General features: G+C 39.2%; 2 protein-coding genes across 2 annotated transcripts in view; one reads left to right on the forward strand and one right to left on the reverse strand.

Annotated features, from left to right (window-relative positions):
* Window positions 1–21,482, forward strand: part of CTNNA1 (catenin alpha 1) — a 251,980-nt gene that overhangs the window by 109,063 nt on the left and 121,435 nt on the right. The gene's annotated exons all lie outside the window — the stretch shown is intronic.
* LRRTM2 (leucine rich repeat transmembrane neuronal 2) lies at window positions 13,682–16,426 on the reverse strand. Its single transcript, XM_019506551.1, has 2 exons — window positions 15,892–16,426; window positions 13,682–15,545 (listed from the first exon to the last, which is right to left on the reverse strand). Exons 1-2 carry the CDS (start codon window positions 15,893–15,895, stop codon window positions 13,999–14,001), a joined length of 1,551 nt encoding a protein of 516 aa, XP_019362096.1. The 5' UTR covers window positions 15,896–16,426; the 3' UTR covers window positions 13,682–13,998.

A 21,482-nucleotide genomic window follows, 5' to 3' on the forward strand; every position in this document is an offset into this window, starting at 1 on the left:
GGGGGGGGGGGTGTGTGTGTGTGTGTGTGTGTGTGTGTGTGTGTGTGTGTGTGTTCGTTCTCCAGGTCAGTGTTTCCTTACTTAATGCCTTACCTAATCATGCTCTTGGTACCAAAAACACAACAAAACACACAACACGCCCCCCTCCCCCTCAACCCTCTTAAATTATTCTTCCTGCAGTTTGCCATGCCTCTCTGTGCAGCTAGAGGTCAGAATAGCATCTACCGTACCTTTAAATTTAGATGAGCAAACGTGTGCAAAAGCGTTAAATCACTGAATCATAGAAAACTATGGTTGGAAGGGACCTCAGGTCATCTCATCCAGTGGTTCTCAACCTTTTTTGTGCCAGGACCCATTTGTAGACATTGGTCAGTCCTGGCCCAGTCCCCATCACTCCTAACCTGCTGCCCTCTGCCCCCAGACCCCATCCCCCTCAGTGTATGGGGAGGGGTGGGTTGTGCCCCTTGCAGGCTGGAACTCTGCCAGCCTGCAAGGGAAAAGTCATGGGTTCCCATATTTTTCTCCTTTAAAAGAGAATCCATTTTTTTAAAGTTAGTTGATTCATTTATAAAGGTGGTTTGCAACCCTTTCATATGTTCTTGTGACCCATTTTTGTGTTACAACCCATGGGTTGAGAAACTCTGATTTAGTCCAACATCCTGCTCAAAGAAGCACCATTCCCAACTAGATCATTCCAGTCAGGGCTTTGTTGAGCTGGGCCTTAAAAACTTCCAAGGATGGAAATTCTGCCACTTCTCTAGGTAACCCATTCCAGTGCTTCACCACTCTCCTAGTGAGAGAGTTCTTCCTAATATCCAACCTAAACTTCCCTTGCTGTATTTGAGACCATTGCTCCTGGTTCTGTTGCCTGCCACCACTGAGAACAGTCAAACTCCACCCTATTTGGAACCACCATTCAACTAATTAAAGACTACTATTAAATCCCCCCTCGGTAGGGTTGCCAACTTGGTTGAATCTCTTCTGGGAGGTTTTGTCACATGATATAATGACATTAATGACTGATCTACTGTACTGTGTAGACTGTCAGGAAGGCAAATGCACATTACTATTACATTTAAAAAACCCACTGACTACTGTATAAATCAGATTCAACATTTAATATATATTTTATTGAATGCCCTACCACTTATCTCCATGGTGACCCTCAGCAGTCTCCTGAAGATTTATATCTAATTCCTGGAGACTCCAGGGCAATCCTGGAGGGTTGGCAAACCCACCCCTAGTCTTCTCTTCTCCATACTAAATGAGTCCAGTTTCCTCAGTCTCTCCTAAGAAGTCATGTAACCATTTTCATTGCCCTCTGATTGACTCTCTCCAATTTTTCCACATTCTTTCTGTAGTCGGGGCCCAAAATTGGACATAGTACTCCAGATGTGGTATCACCAGTGCCAAATAGAGGGGCAGAATCACTTCCCTCGATCTGCTGGCAGCACTCCTATTAATGCAACCCAGTATGCTGTTAGCCTTCTTGGGGACTATACACAAGCACAGAGGCTGCTTTGATGCGCTGGAAGCAGACTCGATTAATTACGCTGGAGCAGACTTGATTAATCTTGGCAATTGCCGCACTCCAGCAGCCTTCTGCATCTTGTGTATCAGTATCCCCATGCTTAAAAATGGTGGTTTAATGGGCTTTAGTTCAAGTACCACTGCCGACATTTTTAAGCACAGGGACACTGATACAGGAGACATGACAACACTTTAATTAGAGCAGTTCTTGGAGCCGCTCTGATTTAAACTGACCCTACCCCTGGAGCACGTATAAAAGTGCCCCATGGTACACTGACTCATATTTAGTTTATTGTCCATTGTAAACACCGGGTAAGGGATGTCAAACTCACCCTGCATCCCAGCCAGATTTGGATGTAGAACAGTAGGAGTGGGGATTGACCCCTCTGTTGTCCTACTGGTTCTCTCCTCCCCCACCCCATTCCCCAGATTTCTGTGACAGACCCTGCCTCTGAATTCGTGACCCATCTACTAGCCCTGCAAGCCACATGACGTGGCTCTGCAAACTAATTCTGACCTGCAGGCCGTAAGCTTGGTATCCCTGCCTTAGACAAATGCTACTTCTGTTTTTCTTGAGCATAGAGCTTCTTTGCATTTTTAAGATGGAAGTGTGTTGGGACACTGAAGAATCTTGACCCTCAAGGGCCAAGTTTCCAACTTTTGATGCTTCTTTTTACATTTACTAGAATTTTACTGCTTTTTGGTAGGGCCTGCTCTCTTTCTTAATCAGAGGAAGGAAAGACAAGCTAACATTAGCCCCACCTCATCCACATGGTTGTGACCTACTTTCATGAAAGTATTCATTAGGGTGAATTGTGACTTCTGTCAGAAATTATCTGGACTCCTAATATCCCCAAGGTTCATGATATTTATGATAATCAACAACACGTAGTAAAGGCATGCCATTATCAGTCTTTTTTTTTGCCTTTGCACTCTTGCCACGAAGGACTGTATGCCAGAATGTCCCAGAGTGCCTCACAGTGGTGTTGATTTTGATGGTTGTTGCTTCTAGAAGAGAAAATTCCAGAATAAGACTACATCTATATGATGGGCTGTTTGGTGCTTGAATTCAACCCAGCCTGTAACAAGATATAAAATATATTCTAGTGTCTGAATTTCTTTCAGTAGTGTCAACCACCAAAAACAGCACCTTTTACCCATGCTTTGATTTTCACGCTGTCTGGAGTCCATCAGACATTTTAGGGGTAAGGTTTTCCCTTCCTTGTGGAAATACTGTGCCCTCATGGAAATACTCTGTCATGCCAAGCCTCTGATAGTGTGCACCATGCATTGTCTTAAAAAAGTTTAATTTCTTTCAAATGATTTTTGTTGTATATGGAGAGAGAACAGCAGCCTACAGAAAGGGCATGTTCCTTTTTTCTAGAATAAATTTACAGAACTGGTTTCATCAGGATGAGTAAGCTTGCTTTAGGCCTTAGTGTACAGGACATGTTCATCTTGGAATTGGATTCTCAATTGCACGTCTCTGTAGAGGGTGTTGTTTTGTTTTGTTTTGTTTTTTTTAAATAAATGTTATTTTGTTTAGTTTGTTTTGTTCATTTGGTACTTGAACATTCTCTGATGAAATTGGACTGTTAATCAGCCACAGAACAATATACAAAAGATATCCAGGGAGGGTGGATCAATGCATGAAGCTGCTAACAAAACTGAAGATTTGAAATTGAGGCTCTCAATTCATGTTTAACAACTTAAGAAATTGAAAGGATAAAGAAAGGCCTTTGCAGATGTTTTGAGAAGACAATAGGAACACCTAGGTGAAGTGAATCATCTGTTGGACAGCAGTTGTGACACTCAGATGAAGGCTGCTGCATGAAAAATCTCATCTTTGTCAGCAAACACATGATTTAACTTACTAACTGCTTTGAGCCTGGTGTCCTGGGATGCCTTCAGAATCCCATGGAACAATTTACATAGTCATACACCACTGTTTTTCATGATCTGAAGGGTTCTGTGAAAAGTGAAAGATCTGAATGACTCCTTATTGTCCTTTCAGGCTATGGAATGTTGATGTTGCAGCTGAAAACTCTGAAAGCAGGAAGTTTCCCATTGTCATTTTAAGGAGAAATTCTCACTTAAAGAATTTTTTGCACATAGATCTTAATAGGAGATAGAGGGTCTAAAGTGGTAGCTATGAATATCCCTGTAGGGGCTCAGTTTAAACTAGATGTGCTTTTCTCTTCTTGGCATAGTTCCTAAGCCCACAGCTACCAAGTCCTTTAACCTTTTGAACCCTAAATGTAGGTTTGCTAGTAACTAAGACTATTATTCATAAGCGAAGTGAACCAGCCACTCGTTCTATAGACATCTAGTATATTTATTTTAATATACTGGCAGAGATGTACCTCCAGAACTCTGCCTACCTTCTTCGATAGAAAATATGTTCCTCCATCTTAACTAGGAAATTTATCCACATAGTTGTTTCTATTTTTGGGACCCCTTGGTAAAATGCTGACAGTACCTAAGTAGGTCATAGTCTCCAAGGTGTCAAAGTAGAATTTAAAAGAAAGGTCTTAAGATGCTTAAGATCTTGCTACAATATTTATCCAACTTTCCAAGTTTGCCCCCTCCGAAACAAATTAGTTAAATATGCAGTTGCACATCTTATTTGAAGCAAGGGCTCTTATCTGAAGGACCTTGCTGTAGTCAAACAGGAAAATATTTGCGGAATACCTACATTTTTGTGGAATACCTACATCTTCCAAAATAGTTAATTTGATTGGCTTGCTTTCTCACAAGCATTCTTTATTAATATAGTCTCAGGGAGTTACTTTTCCCTTCAGTTGTATTTGACTTTGTGGCTGGCTTGCTTAAATAAGGGTGGTGTATAGAAATCCACACACATGATTCTTCTCCCCCATTAATCTTTTTTCCTGTGTTCCCTGAAATACTGTCATTCATTTATCAGAGCGGGAATAGGAACTGTATTGTATTCAGCGGAGTTCAGTATTTACTGTTATGTGTCCCTTCCTAAGTTCCCTACATTTAAAGGGAAGTACAGTTTTTATTAACTGTAGCAAAGACTCCCTCACCCTCAACCCTGTCCCCTTTTTAACAGACTTCCCTATCTCTGGAAGAGCCAAAGCTTCAGTCTTCTGACAGAATAAACCTAACTGAGGACATACATTCATGACACCTTTGGTTGAGCAGCTGGCTACTTAAGAGGCCCTTTGTTGTTTGTTTGTTTGTTTGTTTAGGAAGGGGGTCCAAGTGCCAAAATAGCAAATACAATATTTTTTTTTTATTCATAGAATTAGACTTAATTACTTGGTCATAATATTCTGTGTTTCTATTTTTTTGCAGTGTAAAAATGTGACTTTACAATGGAATCAGAACTCATGGTAGAAGTGATATCTTTTATTTGACCAACTAGATTTTTGCAAAAAACATTCTTTAATTGCAAGCTTTTGGGCACAAGCACTCTTCTTCTGGTAAAGGAGAAAAGATTGGAAAAGTTCTCCTAGGTAGAAATGTAAGTTCATATTTCATAGGAGAGTTAAAGGGGTGGTAAAATCTCCTGTTTGGAACAGTTCATTTTATGCAAGTTAGGCTCGGAGAAAAGTTGTAGTTGTCTATTTACCTTGAACTTGTTTGGTGGCAACCAGGGTGTAGGCTTATATTTTCTTGTGGCTATGATGTTTCGTATTTCAAGAGTAGAAGAGTAAAAGGATGGAATGCTCTTCTGGGCAGGAATTTCTTACGTGCTGAGAAATCTCTGGGCTCTGTGATGGTGCAAATTATGTCGAACAAAGGCAGGAGCAGGGGCTTGGATTTCAGGTGGTAAAATTTGCTTCCTCCTTGTAAAATTATGAAAATTTTCATTTTAAAAATTGGCTAAAATTCGATATGTTCCACGTACCACGAGTTATGATTCCTTTTGTCTCTAGATCAGTATAGCTACAACCTGGATAGCTGACTTCACAATGGGCTTTTCTGTATCTTGTACTGATATAGAAGGCACTTTAATACTGCATTTGTAGCCACACCCCAAGGCAGCATCTGAAAAGAATCTACCAAACTTGGACTTCCTTCGTTTAGTTTTGTCTTAATTTCATACTTGTTTAGCAGAGCCTTTCTTTGGTGCTTACCAAATATGTAAAATGACTGTGCTTTTTAGCAGAAGAGTGTCTCCTCAAATTACCAAAAAGTCCTCAATATACTTTTTGTTCTAAAATAATGTTTAAACTGCTACAATAAGTTCAGATGCTGAGCTATTGAGCTAGGTTTCTTAGATTTATATTCTTGATTTATAACACAGAAAATTAATTGCTTTTGCTTATAAAGAATTATGACCTATTCATGGTTTAAGAACTTTTATTGATGGATGAACCTTTTTACTTGCTGACTTCTCTAAGGAGACTGGGTTGCGGTTAAATTGGATTTCTCATGAGCATGTGACTGCTGGTCCTAGGGGCAGGGAGTGGGGGAGAGAAATGGGTTTTTCTTGAATTATTGTTTATAAGAGAATCCAGAGTGTCCAGTTATTAAAACATATGCTGAAGAAAACCAGCAAAGCAAACTTGAACTTGTTTTAAAAGGTCCTGCAAAACTTTAAAATGGGCATATACTTTTTCCTTGATTCTCCATAAATGCCTAATAAGATTTTTAAAACTTCATTTTGTTCATGATTATTAGCTGGCTTTGCAGAAGGAACAAGCAACCACAAGTCTCAAGACATACATTTGTTTTGCACCTTTTTAAAATATGGGGTCCTTTTTCTAAGTAATAGCTGAAGGGTTGAAATGAAACGGTCTAAATAAAACTCTTCCTTAATTGTTCTGATTTTTACATTGTCTCTTGGGGTGGCACTCCAATTTATTCGTTAAGTCATCTTCACGTATATTTAGAACAGGACTGAAGTTTTATCTGAAAGACTGAGGGAGTGCAAAACCTTAGACTTGTAGTCAAGAAGAAGCAAGTAGGGTGTGTGCATGTGTTCCCTCCCTGCTCAGGATACAGATTACTTCTAATTCTAGAAATGTGTACTGAATACTTAAAGTAGCTAGGCTTCTTGAGACATTCTATACAAAAATAAACCTTATTTTTGCAAGCTATTTTTCATGATTTCAGTTGTGCTTTCTACTGCTCTTAGTATATTCTAGGGTATATTTTGTGAATCAGATATCGAAGCATCATGTGTGGTACATGGTTTTAAATACAGGAAAGCTTTCTGACTAGAAGGAAAGTTAAGGACAGGGAAAAGTGGTCTTAAGAGGTTTGGGAACGGCTACTGGGGAGGTGGGGGGAAAGGATTAAGAACAGGGTGAGATCTATCAAGGGTGGTTTAAGCACATTTTAATCTGTATCTGTGTGGGTGAGGGGGAACAGATGACCTTTTCAGGTCACTTCCAACCTCACATTTGTACTATTCCTGCCACTGGTAGCAGTGACATGCTTAACAAATTGGAATGTCAAACCATTTTTTGTTAGTCTTGGCATTTAAAAAAAACACCCTTTGTCCCCAACGGAAAAAAATAAATCAGTCTAGATTGTATTAGATACCAGCTTTTAGAAATAGATTAAATTTGCTGTTGTTTGAAGTATTTAAGGAATTTGGGCAGTACCCATTGCCACCCCTTTTTGTTTTTTAATCTGTGTTTTTCATTGTTTCTAAGCTCCCCCTTCAGGAAGCTAAGGTAACTGTAGATAAAACTTATTTCATGATTTACGCATGCATGTGCGGACATGCATGCGCGCACACGTTTATATTTTTATATATAAAAAAACTGCAAACAAATGAGTCACATGTGTTACCTGTGTCATTTTAGTTTCTATTCACTTGAATAAGTTATTGGCAAGTATTTAAGCTTTTTTTCTCTCAAACAGCTAATCTTAAATTATTTTTTTTTTCTTCCATAATTCAAAGACATTTTTTGGTTTAATGAAACAGTGTTTGAGAAGATCAGCATGCTTTATTACAAGTAGGACATAGAGAAGACTGGAATAGACTGCTCTGGATGTGATAATACTTATACAGCGGGGATAGGCAAAATATGGCCCACAGGCTGGATCTGGCCTGTGAAGAAGCAGGGTGTTGCCTGTGCCCACACCTGTGCTGGGGTTCAGCAATGGAGTTGAGTCCCTTCTCCTCTCCCCTCTGCCAAAGGCTGTAGTGTGAGCTGGAGGGGCTGGGCTGGGGGAAGGATGGGGAGAAGTAGGATCAGTCTGGAAGCATCTTCCAGCTCGCCAGCCTCAGAGCAGCTCCCTTCCATATGGAAGCTGTGCTCACACCGCAGCAGAAGAGCGGGATCAGGGGGTGTCTTGGAAAAGCAGAAGTGATGTGGGCTCAGCTCCCAGCTAGAGGGAAGCTGTGCTGGGTCTGGGGAGCTGAAAGCTGCTTCTATGCTGTGACTTCTCTTCCCTGGTCCCCCTTACCAACCCAGCCCTGCAGCAGCTCCCTTTCAGCTGGACGCCATGCTCCTACCTGCTGAGGATCAGGGAGGGGTGGGGGAAGCTGTGGCAGTGCAGATGCAGCTCCCCTGGGGAAAGCCTCTCTTCCTCTTTCTCCCCCTACCCTCCTGCACTGCAGAAGCCAACCAGCCCCGGTCAGACCAGAGACAGGTTGTGCTGGCCTGTGGCTGGAAAAGCGTTGCCGGGCCCTGTGGTAGAATATAAAACTTTTCTCCGTGCCACCAAAATTACTGATGGGTGAAAATTTAAAGTTGAGGTCAAACCACCAGACAGGTTATCTTTAGATAGTTTGGGTCCCTTTTCCTCATTTGAATTCCTGCGGGGCCCAGTCAAAAAATTCAGCAATGCCATTGGGAGTACTGAATTTTGATTGTGGTACTAAAGCAAATCCAGGCAGGACAAGTTTACAGAAGGAACTATCCTATCAATCCTACGAGAGGACCCTCCAGTTCTGTGGTTGAGGCACACCTGAGTAACACGGGCAAACCATTTCTGCCAGTATTTTAAGTGAGTAAACACAAGAGTTCAGGTGACGGACAGATTGGCTCCGTAGACTTTCTTCAGTGAGAAAGCAACCTTCATATTCCCCATACAACAAACTCCCTGGAGTCAATAAAATATTTGTTTGAACAAAAAAAATTCACAGTCATCTTTAGTCATTATAATATAACTGAAACCACAATTTTTGTCTGGTTTGTAGTATATAAACCCACCCAATCTCGGTCTCGAGGCATCTAGGCAGTCGGCTTTGAAGTATTGTTGATGTGCTCTTAGGAATGAATGTGAATGCTAATTTTGTATATTGCTATGAAATGATTTTTGACATTTCTTGATATTTTATTTGAAAGTTTGAAAAAGGAATAAAGAGGCAATTTCAGTTTTACAGTATACACAATTTAATAACAAATTTTCTGTACACTGCACTTCATTTTACTCCATTATGTATTTCCCACCAAAAAATGGCTCTTAAATATGACTTAAATACAATGCGGTCAGGACTCTGCTTTTTCTTAATCTCTGGTTTCAATGCTGATGGAAACATTCACTTCATCATGTTTTAAAAATCTTTTTTGCTATGATGAAAAAAATTTAGTTGAAAGTATAACAAATGGAGCCTTTGAGGCTCCATTCCATAATAAGCTTGTATATCTGTACATCACAGATATACAAGCTTATTATTGGTCATTTTGCCTTGACTTGGCATGAATTTGCCCTATGTAAGACAGGTAAGGTTTGGTTATAGCCACAAAGCTTCTGTTACCTCCTTCTAGATTCTCTCTAGGTGTTTTAATAAAGGATATTAAATTTATTATTTTAACTGTTACTAGCAGCCAGTGGATGATGTTTAGAGAGCAAAAGCTTGGTATCAGTCAGCTTCACCTTATGGGCAAATCCCAGTTCTAGGAGCAGAAAGGAGAATTGGAATGACTGGCTTGTTATTAATAAGTTTAAGTGGGATTTTCTCTTTTAATCAATGGGAGACGTAATACTCCATTTCTCTGAAGTTTTTTATTGTGAAGAAATCCTGCATGAAAGATGAAATCCAGCTATCTGAATGGATTAGTTAAATATGAACAGATGGATTTTAATAGCTGCTCAAATCACAAAATTAAATCAACTTGCTTTTGATTAAACTAGTACAGGAATTAAAATAGGCATATTAAGAAAAAACAGGTGTTTTTAATATAGATTTCTGGTTTAAAAAGCAATCAAGCTTTTCTGCTTTCAAGTATTTTAGCAGGGTTTGTTTGTCTTCTGAGGATTTTTCAGATTGTTTTCAGTTGCTGCAAATTAGATGCCCGATAAGTGTCATTTCCGCCCTGCCCCCCAATTTAAATGGCATCAGGTAGTCTGGGAGCCAGAGTTCACCCATCGTACTTAACTGGCAATTCTTCAGAGTTAAATGCTTTTCGAAAATGCACACTACTGCAAATATTTAGACAGATGAGTGGGCATGTCCCATTTATTTTCAAACCCCTCTAAGACTATGATTATTTATGTATTTTGAAGACCCAGATTCTGTTGTGTTTGCTTTTAGCTTAGCTTGAAATTGGGGGCCCAGGGAATCATTGGAAAAAAATGTGTGAAAAATGAAGCTGACGGTAGGGGAGTAAGCTGGGGAAGTAATCTTAAAAATGGCAAAAGAAATGTTCACAAAGAGGGGGTAGGAAATGGATACACACAATTTACGTTTTTGCCTATCAAAGTATGAGGCACCCAAAATGCCAGTTAGTCTTTGGGAGCTGGGGTGGTTCAGTCTGTCTAATTAAGTCACTAGACTTTTGTACTACCTCCTACATAGTAGATAGAGGGGTGCAGATCAAGAGCCTGTTGTCCTCTGTGCTAATACTGCCACACAGCTAAGGAAGGAAGTTCAACCAAACGGTGTTGGCTTATACCCCTTATGAAATCAAAACAATCTGTATTTGCCAAACAGAAGAATTCTTGCCAGCTCTGCTCCATGAAGAAGCCATGAGCAATGAAGAATGGAAAACCAAATATGTGTTTGAACAAGTCATGAAGAAGTGCTCCTTCTGGTGTGTCCTTGCATGAGAGGCTAGCATAGCTCACTGTTTACTTCTGATTACTGAGAAAATCTAGCTAGTTTTGCTTGCCATCATCTGACATCTACATTCACAAGGCTTGCAATGTTGGATGTAACCAGCATTGCTTTGTCTTATGTCTGAACCCCAAACAATCATTTGCTAAACAGTGGTTATTGGCTTTTTGAATCAAAGGATAAATGCTATTTGGATGGCAAATATAAACCAAACGAGCTGAGAGAGCAGCTGAATGCAAGTGGGTGATGTACAAGCTGATAAATCTTACCTTCTCTACATATTTTTAGGCTGTGTGGTGGTGCTTTGCATCTGCAGGCAAAGGCTGTACCCACAAGCACTGGTTCAAAAGAGGAAGGCATTGATGGAATGTGTTTTTTGTAGGTATGGACTCTAGGAGAGTATAGAAATTCTAGTCCAGACTGAGAGAAGAAACACAATTGGGACTCGGGGGTGGGAAGTGAACAGAAGAGTTTTAGATCTAGCATGCTAATGGACAGGTGAGAAGCTTGCCAGCCTGCCTTTATCATGACTCCAAACTGTGCTAAATATGGGATGACTGGTAAAGGTCCAACTGGCTCTTGTGTGCTGTGTGAATACAGCACAGCTGCATACTTGGGAATTAGTATGGCAGCCCTAGCTGCATATTCCCTTTACACAATGGAGGAAGACCAGCAGTTGGCTTTAAAACCATAGTGCACAATGGATATTACTGAGTAAAAGGTGGACATTGTGGGTGTGTTTAGGGTAGGGGGTGGAGGAGGGGGGAAGCAGATCGCTTCAGTAGAATTTAGCTTTGTCCTTCTAGTTGTTATAACATTGCAGCAAAATCATGTGACAGCTATTGCTGGAATAATTGGTGAATTTAGTTACTAAACAAATAATCTTAATTTAAAGATTAAGATTATCTGCACTTAAGTTGGACTTGTCAAAGGTTTTCCTGAAAATTAACACTTTTAACTTCCCCTCTAATATTCAGTAATGTATCCTACCATATAGAGTGAAATAAGCTATTGGGCTAGCATAGACATGCTCAGATTCTTAAGATGATATGAAGTGATTTATGTTCATATATGAGAAAGTGAGACAGAAGTTTTGATACAAACAGGAGACCACAAACATTAATATTTGCATGGACTGAAATAAATCTTGCCATAAAGAGTTAATACACTGCTGTCAGTAAACAGCTCCTTTTTCAACTGAGATGTGGTCTCTTGGTGCATGCAGAATTTAAATGCTATACAGCAGTCGTACACAATCTCTGGCCCGTGGGCCAGATATGGCATGCTGAATTGTGTACTGGACCCATGTGGTTCCCCACAAGTCCAGAAATTTGGTGGTGGTGGAGAGGTAGCAGCTTTAATTGCTTCTAAAACCAGATCCAGGGTGTCAGGGAACACCAGTGCATTGGCACCTGCTGGATCAGGCCCATGGACTGGCCCTGACCCATTCCTCCAGCCCAGTAGACCAGATAGTTTGAGCATCACTGCTTTAGAGCATCCCCACTATTTCCCCCCTACATACATCAAACATCTTTAATATGGTAAAAGTAGTTCCTTTCTTGGGACAATTGTGATGCAAAAGAGTCAGTGTACACTCTAATGCTGAATGGCTTGGGGTTTTAAATAAAGGTATCTTTTTGGAAAATCCTACTCTTTACTGAAGCCATACAGTCAAGGAGACCAAGGAAGAAAAATAAACATTTTCTAATAAATAGATGCCTTCCAAAACAGTAGTTCACTGAGCTTTATGAAAGATCTTAACTAAAGCCTTCCTTATCTTGCTATAGTAATCTCAGACCTGTTCTTCTCAATAAAATATCAAAACATTGTATAATTGTGCCTTAAATACCTTGCTAAGTGGTAATATGAAAATATAAAAGCAGAGTGGAAAAATAAACAGATTTTTATGCAGTGATTATCTGTTTGAAAAGTTTGCAGAATAGTTTACTGCAACACACAATTAACATACTGTAATTACTGATTAGTTCAAGGTACGTCAAGACTGAGGAATTTCCTTTCTTTAGCTGTTTATGCTTGTAACTGTTTTTCTCTCTCTCTCTAATATTTGTTATTTGAGCAGTCATCTTAAAAACACCATACTTTTTTCCTTTTCACCTTACTGGGTGTATAGATCTTCATATATTTTCATGTAATTTTGTGAGACAGTGCAAGTAATGCTTGCTGTTTCTGGATAAAAAATTGATTTGCAAGGAGTAACTGTTCTTTTAAAAACTGTATACCATCTTAAATTTGTCTCATATTGATCAAGTAGAAAATGAAACCTCTTTTAGGAAGCTCCTTCGTAATTATACTCTAACACCTTGGCAGTTCAAAAAATGAATGCCTTTTACTAACTAACACAAAATTGGAAAATTTGGAGCTTTCAGAAGGATAGGACAAGAAAAAACTCGTATTGCAAGGGCTAATTCTGTCTCCAGAGAAACCAGTCGCATTAGTGCATGAAAATAGCTTCCAGGCAGGATGAAGCATCAGCTAGGGGAGAAGGAAAGGAGAGGCTTCTTCCCTCCCTGGCCCCTTTTTGCCCCACAATTGATATTTACTTTTAATTAAAACTTGCATTTAGGCTATTTACATGCAAGAAGTTGTTAAAACATCATTCATTCCTAGTCCTAAGTAATTTTCTTCAATTCATGAAAAGGTATGCCCATTATAAAGTCGAACCAGAGATCTAACGAGAGTGGAACATTTTTAATATTTTGTCGATTGCATTGTATTGAGCCTTTCTAAATAAGCAGTGTTGGATACTCTGTAGGCATTTGAAGTGTGGTTCTGGTCAATTTGTAACCTGCTCCATTATGCATTTTGTCATGATCTTTAGCAAAGGTATATTTAGGCAAGCTGGACTGTCAATATAGAGGTAGGAAAACAATATTTAAAACCAATTCACCAGCATCTGAAACATTTGAAATTCCCTTCCTACACCTCCTGCTATTAACTGTTTGTATATTTAAGAGTCAAATTATTACACAAGGAAAATGTTCCTCCTAGTGTACCTTAGAGTAAACTGAGCCAGCTGGAATGTATGGGATCAAATAGCTACAATGGAACAAATGTAATGCATGTTCCCTTGCAGATCTCTGAACATATTCCTTTCATTCAGACTGTTTTCATTAGAAAAAGTAGAATATGGAGACTTCAGTATAAATGTTTACACATAGTCATATAATTACATAACATGAAACATCTTACATATCTTGAGGTGAGCATCTTTTTAGACTTTCAAACATTAGGAGTGCAAATTTAATGTAATCATTGCTTCTTTAACACTGAAAATATTATGGGTTTATTTTAAAAAAAAACTTTAAAATACTGCACCACTCCATAAACAATGTTTCCATTAAGTAGTTTGGAAAATTAGGCTTTATGTCAGCATTTGTAAAAATTAGAATTTTATGTAGGTCCCCTACAATTTTAAAATAGGTTACTTATCTGGTTTAATTTTTGATGACTTGTAGATATTATACTTCACATTCTTTGTATGGCAGCTGCTGACATTTGCACTGTCCATAACCATTGATGATGATGAAGGGTCCCTCATGGGTGGGTTCATATTCATTATATGGTCCTTGGTCTGACATGTTTGACATATGTAGCCTTGTTTGGGATCGGAGTTGCCTGTGGTTTTGAATCATTGAACACTGCCTAATTCTTCTTAATGTGGGAGGGCAGCATTTCCTGGAGATGAACACTATAAAAATGATAAAAAAGAAAGAAAATAATAAAGCCATTGTTCCTGTAATTACCCGCTGAGTGAAGATGGCATTGTTTGGTTCAGGGAAATTTTCTTCAGTGGTAGTGATCATGCCTGCAGTAGTTGGAATTTCTTTGTCTCCCACATGGAAATTAGACGAGCTTATTCTTTTTGTATACTCTGTAGTTGGAACTCTGTAAGTCGTAGCCATGGATGTAACAATAGTTGATAAATTCCAGCAAAGCTGAAAGCCATAAACTGCATCTAGAATATCCTCTCCCTGGGTGTGGTCTGGGCTGTGGCAGAGTATGGAGTGCTCCCACCGACCTTGGAAACCACTCAACCATGTGGCTAATGCACATATCTTTGGGCTGCATTCCCATTGATTGCCGGATAGGCCCACTGTAGTTACAGATGTAAGTGAATTTAAGATCTTGGAATCCAGAGTGGTTAGCTTGTTGTTATCCATTAGGAGTATTTTAAGATTAGGCATTGTTTCAAAAACTGTCAAATCGATGGCTTTGATTTCATTTCCAGTCAAATCTAGCTTTTCTAAGGTGCCCCAGGTCCACTCCATCCCACATGTCAAGTTGCTAATTTTGTTCCACTGCAAGAAGAGCGTGTGCAGACTGCTTAGCCGTAGGAAATGAGCAAAATTAATCTTTGTCAGCTGGTTGTGCTCTAGGTGAAGCTCCCTCAATTTGATTAATCCTGCAAATCCATTGCGAGCCAAACTTCGCAAGCGATTTGTGCTCAAATCCAGAAACTCCAAACTACGACAGTCCCAGAAGAGGCGGACTGGGATAGTCCGCAGGGAGTTGGAACGTAAATGCAAGGTTTGCAGTTTACGAAGGCCATAGAACAACTCGGGATGCAGAGAAGATAACTGATTAAAAGAGAGGTCCAAATTTTGCAGGTTAAGCAGTTGGTTAAAAGTTGTGTTTGGCAAGTGAAAGATTTTGTTGGAACTTAGGATTAATTCCTTAAGTTTATACAGTCCTTGAAAAGAATCTTCTCTTACTGTTGAAATTTGATTATGATCTAAGTGAAGCCAAGTAAGTTGACTGAAGCTTGCAAATTGATCCCTTTCAAGTTCAGAAATATAATTGTGCCTCAGTGACAAACCTAGAGAGCCCTTTTCAGTGGTGTTTGGCACTGAGTGAAACCCCTGAGAGTCACAGTAAAAGAGCAGCTTCTCACAGCGACATTTTGGTGGACATGCCATGCCCAAGGCAGGCAGCATTTTTAAAACCATACTCATTGCATATAGTGCTGCCAGCATAGGAGCCCCTAATGGCCACTTGAAATGTAAGCCTGCAGAATATAATTTAGGGAAACAACAAGATAGGATATTCTTGTCAGATAATGTACACTTGAAACATTACAGTGAAAGATTTCACTGCAGATAACATTTTCATGCATTTTTGAAAAGCTAATTCTAAATGTAAGAACTAACTTACAAAATACCAAGTACTTGGTTGTTATCCTTGAGAGAGATCTTTATCTACATTACCAAAGATTACAAAGGTGACAATCTGAAAATACCTTTACCTTTAGAGGGTTCTGTTCTGAAACTATATATAGTTTAGTATCTAGGTGGTTTTTCTAAATCATAGCTGTTCATTCTTCATATGGAATATATATAAACGTATAAACTTACCCATTCTTTTGAGTACATTGGAGGTTGCATTCAGTCGTAGTTTTAGACTCAACGCAGTGAATCTGTAAAAGGCTCTAATGTAAGAGACAGCCTTTGAATAATTTACTGTTTTCTAGTGTCCTTCGATATTAGTGCAAAAATGAATCCACCATGCTCTCTTTAAAATATTCCTTCTGAATTTGCTGGCTTGATTTCCTGTGACAGGTCTGTAATTCAATGCTTAATATAAGTTTTTCCTCCTGTGACTGCTCAGCTGTTTAATTGAAGCTCACGTTTTCTTTTTCCGCAGCTGTGGGTTCTTTTAGTCCTAACTTGTTGATGGCAGATGGGCGGCTTATTGCTGAGAGAAGCTCCGGTAGTAGCATGAGTGCATTTACTGAAAAGCTTTTCAGGGAAACGGTACAAGAATGGATTTGCTTATGTGCTGCGACCACACAGAACTGTATATAGGCTGACGTCACCCAGTGACGTTCCTTTTTGTTTGGGTTTTCCAGAAGCTTTGCTGTTTTAAAGCATTGTGATGCATGCTGTGATCGTGTTAAAGACTACTGATAGAGGAAAAATCAACTACAGGAACACTTCGCCCCTACCATTCAGGGAATAGGAATAGCTCGTAATCAGTTTTTTCTGCATTAGATCTTTTCTAGATGTATTCAGACAACATCAAAAAAATAGTGTTCAGCTATAAGAGTGAAGTGTCTTCAATGCTTGCTGCCACCAGTTTTATATTGTATCTTTCTGCGCACAAAAAAACTTTAAGGCATGACTACGTACAGTTTGAATGGTAATCTTAGACTGCTGATTAGTATTCAAGGAGGTAAAAGAGACTGGCCAGTTTAAAGCTGTATGCCACTATATTCCTTCCTTGTCTTAGAAATGTGATTTTTCATTAAAGTACAGAAATGTGATTTCTGTAGATGCTGCAGATATTATTGTGGAAGCATAGTGAAACTGTTCATATGACCACATAACAAAATTATGCTCTCTGGGGGGAAAAATAAATCTTATGTTTGTATAGGAATATAAGAGGACATTTCCTTAAATGTCCAGTTAGATCTCTCCCTGGTTTCAAAATTACACTTTTCTCATTTGAATGGAGGAGGGGACTGAGAGTCTTCTTTCCCCCATGTTTTGTTTTGCCATTGAAGTGGGTGGATGTGGTTCTCAAATCTGATTTGAGGTCAAATGAGGTATCTAAGGGTTACTTTTTGTCACCAACTTCTGTTCATAGTAAAAAGCACACACTAGTTGGTTCACTGGGAGCTTGTTTTAAAGAAAGCCTTGAACAGAATAATAGGAGTGTTACATGTTTTGAATGAAGATGATTGATGGATTGGTGCATGCAGAAAGCTTGCAGAGCTCTCTGTTTGCATTATTCCTGACTTAGGTGTCTGTCAGGAGCATACCCACTCAACCATATTTAGCGAGGATGTACTTGTGGAACTTTTTATCATTTTATTAGCCACTGAGAGGACAACAAAAAGCGCTTTTCCATGATGACTCATGGTAAGGATAAATTGATAGACTTTGTCTGGTCTGGTGTGACTTCAAATGGCTGCTGTGGCCATATTAATGGAAACAAAGTTGTCTAACTTCCCACTTCTGTTTGCTTGAATAAACTTTTTTTCCCCTCCCAATGCTGGGATTTGAGGCTATGGTGCAACAAGAGGAAATGCACCTCTTCCCACAATACATTTTACTGTATTTAAAAAAGAAAAACAATGGCATGAAATTGGTTTTGGTGCATAGATCCTGGGTCTGAAAACCTTAAAACTAATGTAACCCCATTTTATGAGATTACGGGGAGTTGGATAAGAAGGAACTATTTAATACCCTGGTTTAAGAAAAAAGATATTTTCTAGTCTGTGTTGATACCTTTCTGAAGTAGTTTTGCTTAAACAAAGATTTGCTGCTTTTCTACCTGCTGCTTCATTCTGTCTGATCCTTCAGTGATGTTGTAATACTGTCCCTGATCCATCATTTCTCTGGCAGCCTAATTTATACTAAATGGAGAGGTGAATTCACTGACATGTCAAGTAGAAGCTGGACTGTGAGGAAGAGCCATAAAACATAATCTTCAGAGATAAAGGAAACTAAATCATACTGCCTTGAAAGTATTACATTTTAAGCTATTGTTTGTTTTAGGCTGAAAGCATTAGTTACAAACAGATCATACAAGCCTGTTTAGAAATGGTGATCTCCATGTTCAGTATTTACTGAACAAGAAGCATACCAGACAATACCCAGCTTAAGAGCTTAATTGCTCTTTATCTTAAGGGACCCCACTACACATAATAATATGACTAGTCGGATAAAAAAGAAAAATCTCTTTTGAAATGTGTAATTTGTAATTTAACTGAAATGCAAGCTAAGAAGTGTGGTATTCTGTGTTTTAATAGCAGTGAATAGTCAAGATGTTTTGATACTGTTGCTCTTCTGTCTGTTGATGGCAACTACCCAAACCCAAGAACCCTTTTAGAGCAATTGTGCTACTTTTCTAATCAGTATTGTGTGGTTAATGGTACCAGTTTATGGTATTCATATGTGAAGTTACTCTAATGTTGGAAGAGTTACTGTCCAAATGCAGCAAAGTTGCTTCCTGTTTCTGCGCAGAGCACGTTGCTCCTGTGCCAGACGGTGACGCGTGTTTAACACCTTGCATGTTAGTGAATCGAGTGTTAATGGATTTGTGGATTTTAATTAAACTGAATTTGTTTCCCCTTGCACCATTAGTGGATTGGAGATGTTCATATAGTGTGCTTACAGGCCTTCCTGAAAGAATTGAAACCCATGCACCGATGTCAAGTTCCCAGAGAGCAGCTTTGTCTTAACTAGGAACTGTAGGCAGAGAAGAAACTCCAGCTGTTTGCACAACTAACAATACAGCATTTATTTGGAGATTGAAATCTTGCTTGTATGTTAAGAAAAAACATTGTAAGGTTATGTTTAACAGTACCATTCGGCAACTTCTGTACTTGAAGTTGAAACTAAAATGGTGTGCGAGGGAATAGCACTTCTGTCTAGATAAGTGGCAAAACTAGTAATACCAGAAACTTAATACCCCTGAACTTTTTGAACCAGTATCCTTGTTTCCAAGAACTAGACTTGGTGGCTAAAGGTACTTATCAGAAAAAGAAAGCACTGAGGTTAACATTGCCATCTTGTTATGCTGACATCTGGTGGAAGCCTTCCTAATATAATAAGAAGAGCTATAGATTTCACTTGAGGCATTTTCTCAGCTGGGTGATTTTTTGTATGTTTAGCTTTTGGGGAGACTTACCTTGCTGCGTCAAGGAAAGGCACAGTGATTGTACTCAAATATATGGCATGATGTTATTAGACAGAAGTATTCTGTCAGATGACTGCACTCATTTTTAATACACACTGACACTTCAGAGTAGTATAAACATATTAGCTACTGTTTTTTGCTAAAACTAAGCTAAGAATCTCTCTTGCTTGATTGCTGTCACTAAGGCAAAGAAAACTAGCAGAATGTGGAGTAAAAGTATAGAGGTTGGCTGTAGTATTACTGTGCACATGCTACTACTTGAGTGTACTACAGTGAAACCATAGTAGTGATAAGCCCCTTTAAAAGGAAAGTGAGAACACGTATGTGCAACCCCCCGAGTAAGTAAATGCATGATTCAATGGCAGTGAACAAATGTATTGGGTTCCAGACTCTTTGGGCTGCATACAGGGGTTATTCAAATGCAGGGGGTGGGAGTGAGGAGGTGATGGAGAGGCTTCATAAATTGGTTTGATTTGACTGGCTTCCATGACATGGGGTGGCGGAAAGAGAAACAAAGTTGGCTGTAGCACAAGGAATTCCCAGTCACCTGCTCTCTTAACTTTCTGCTTTACCTGGCAAAAGCTGCAGATTTTTAATCCGTTCCATAAGGTACTAACTCCACCATACTAAGCAGGGTATGCCCCCCTTGGTAGTGCACCTGGGGGTAGATAAAGCAATTAGGACTCAACTCATAAAATGGTGGGGGGTAACATCTGGGACTGAATATGAGTACCATTGTGAGACTTTGGGAAAGCTGTACAAGAGGCAAGGAGCAATTTTTTTTTAAGCTAAATACTTGGTACTGTGTTTTGTTGTGTAGATCAGCAGGAAGGCGGTTCCTTGCACTTAACTTGCAGTAAAATTTGGAGGCATATGCCCTTACAGAATCATTGGATCCCAGATTTGAAAATTCTGTTGAAATTCTTATCGCTTTTCCTGCCCCACCATGAATCCATCCAGTGGTGCTGCTTATTGTCAAACTTGCCATCAGTAAGCCTATAAGAGTGAGTGAGTGGAAGGTCATCCTTTTTAGTAAAGAAAGAGGTAAGGAAACTGCAAAGTAAGGTGTTCTAACACTGAGAGAAGTGTTGGAGTGACAAACCAGTACCTGAGCGCTAACTTCCTCCATTCTGGGCTGGCCCTGAGGAAGGCATCCCAAGCACAAGAGAACCTGACTGCTTCACTAATTGAGACCTTCCTTTTGGACTTCCCCAGTTTGCTTACTTTGCAAACACTCTTCTAAAACGAAAAAGCCCTTTCACAAATATACTCCATTAAATACAGTTCTGGTTCAGTTAGCTGATATTTCAGTCTACAAGTCAAAATAGTTATAAAAACAATGTTATCTTGGTAATAGGAATTTTCATTACAGATCTGCTATTAAGGATCAGAAAGGAGGTGAAGGTTTTTGAGTTTGCACCTAAGTGAACTTCTGCTGAGAAATTTCTATATTTCAAAACTGTATCCATCCTTGTTTTACATGGGAATTCTCTGCTAAAAGAACTACTGCTATCATCAAGTAAAATGCAGTAGGCTTCTGGGTATTGGTGCATGTTGCTAATCCTTGTTTTTTTTTGTTTTTTGTTGTTGTTTTTTTTTTAAGGACTTGACAGCAATTCATTATCAGTTCTACTTTTTCTTCTACACTTCCAGCATATAGACCTCATCGTGTTTAAAAAATAGTGAAATAGTAAGCTTAAAAAATGATTTGTTTTATTCAAATGGAAGAGCTAAAAAAAAAAAGAGGAAAAAATATTTTGTAATTGACAAAAATGGATGACTCCTCCAACCTTACCTGTATTTTTTGAATTCCCCATACCTATTAAAAGGTCATCCTTTTTTGCTTTAAAACCTCCAATCTAGAATGGAGCTGGCAGATGCACAGCTGTCAGTCAAGGGTGCTGATTTCTCAAAGTCAAACCATCTGCAAATAGCTGACCCTAATGCACAATAGGCAGTAGATCTGTGCTGACATCCTGTTTGCTCAGAATTTTCTGGCTACTACTCTGTTTGGTTTTACTTGCCCTCCAATGAGTACTGCCACAGTGAACTGAAGGGAATTCTAAGTCTAGGGTTTTTTAACCATGGTATTTTCAGTAATTACTTGAATCTAAGATACAGCCCAAATTGCCTTTTTCATTAATAAAATTTCCAGCCAAAAATTTCCGCCTAGCTGTATCCACACACAGAGGTGTGTAGTAGAAACTCCACCCTGTGGAGGTATTGGAATCCCCTGATGTCCATGTTCTGTTTGAACATACATCCTGTGCAAAATATTGCAAGGAGAAGCCAGCCAGAGGTT

This window comes from Gavialis gangeticus, unplaced genomic scaffold (genome assembly GCF_001723915.1).
Source record: "Gavialis gangeticus isolate Ggan-Ray unplaced genomic scaffold, GavGan_comp1, whole genome shotgun sequence".
Taxonomy (NCBI): domain Eukaryota; kingdom Metazoa; phylum Chordata; order Crocodylia; family Gavialidae; genus Gavialis; species Gavialis gangeticus.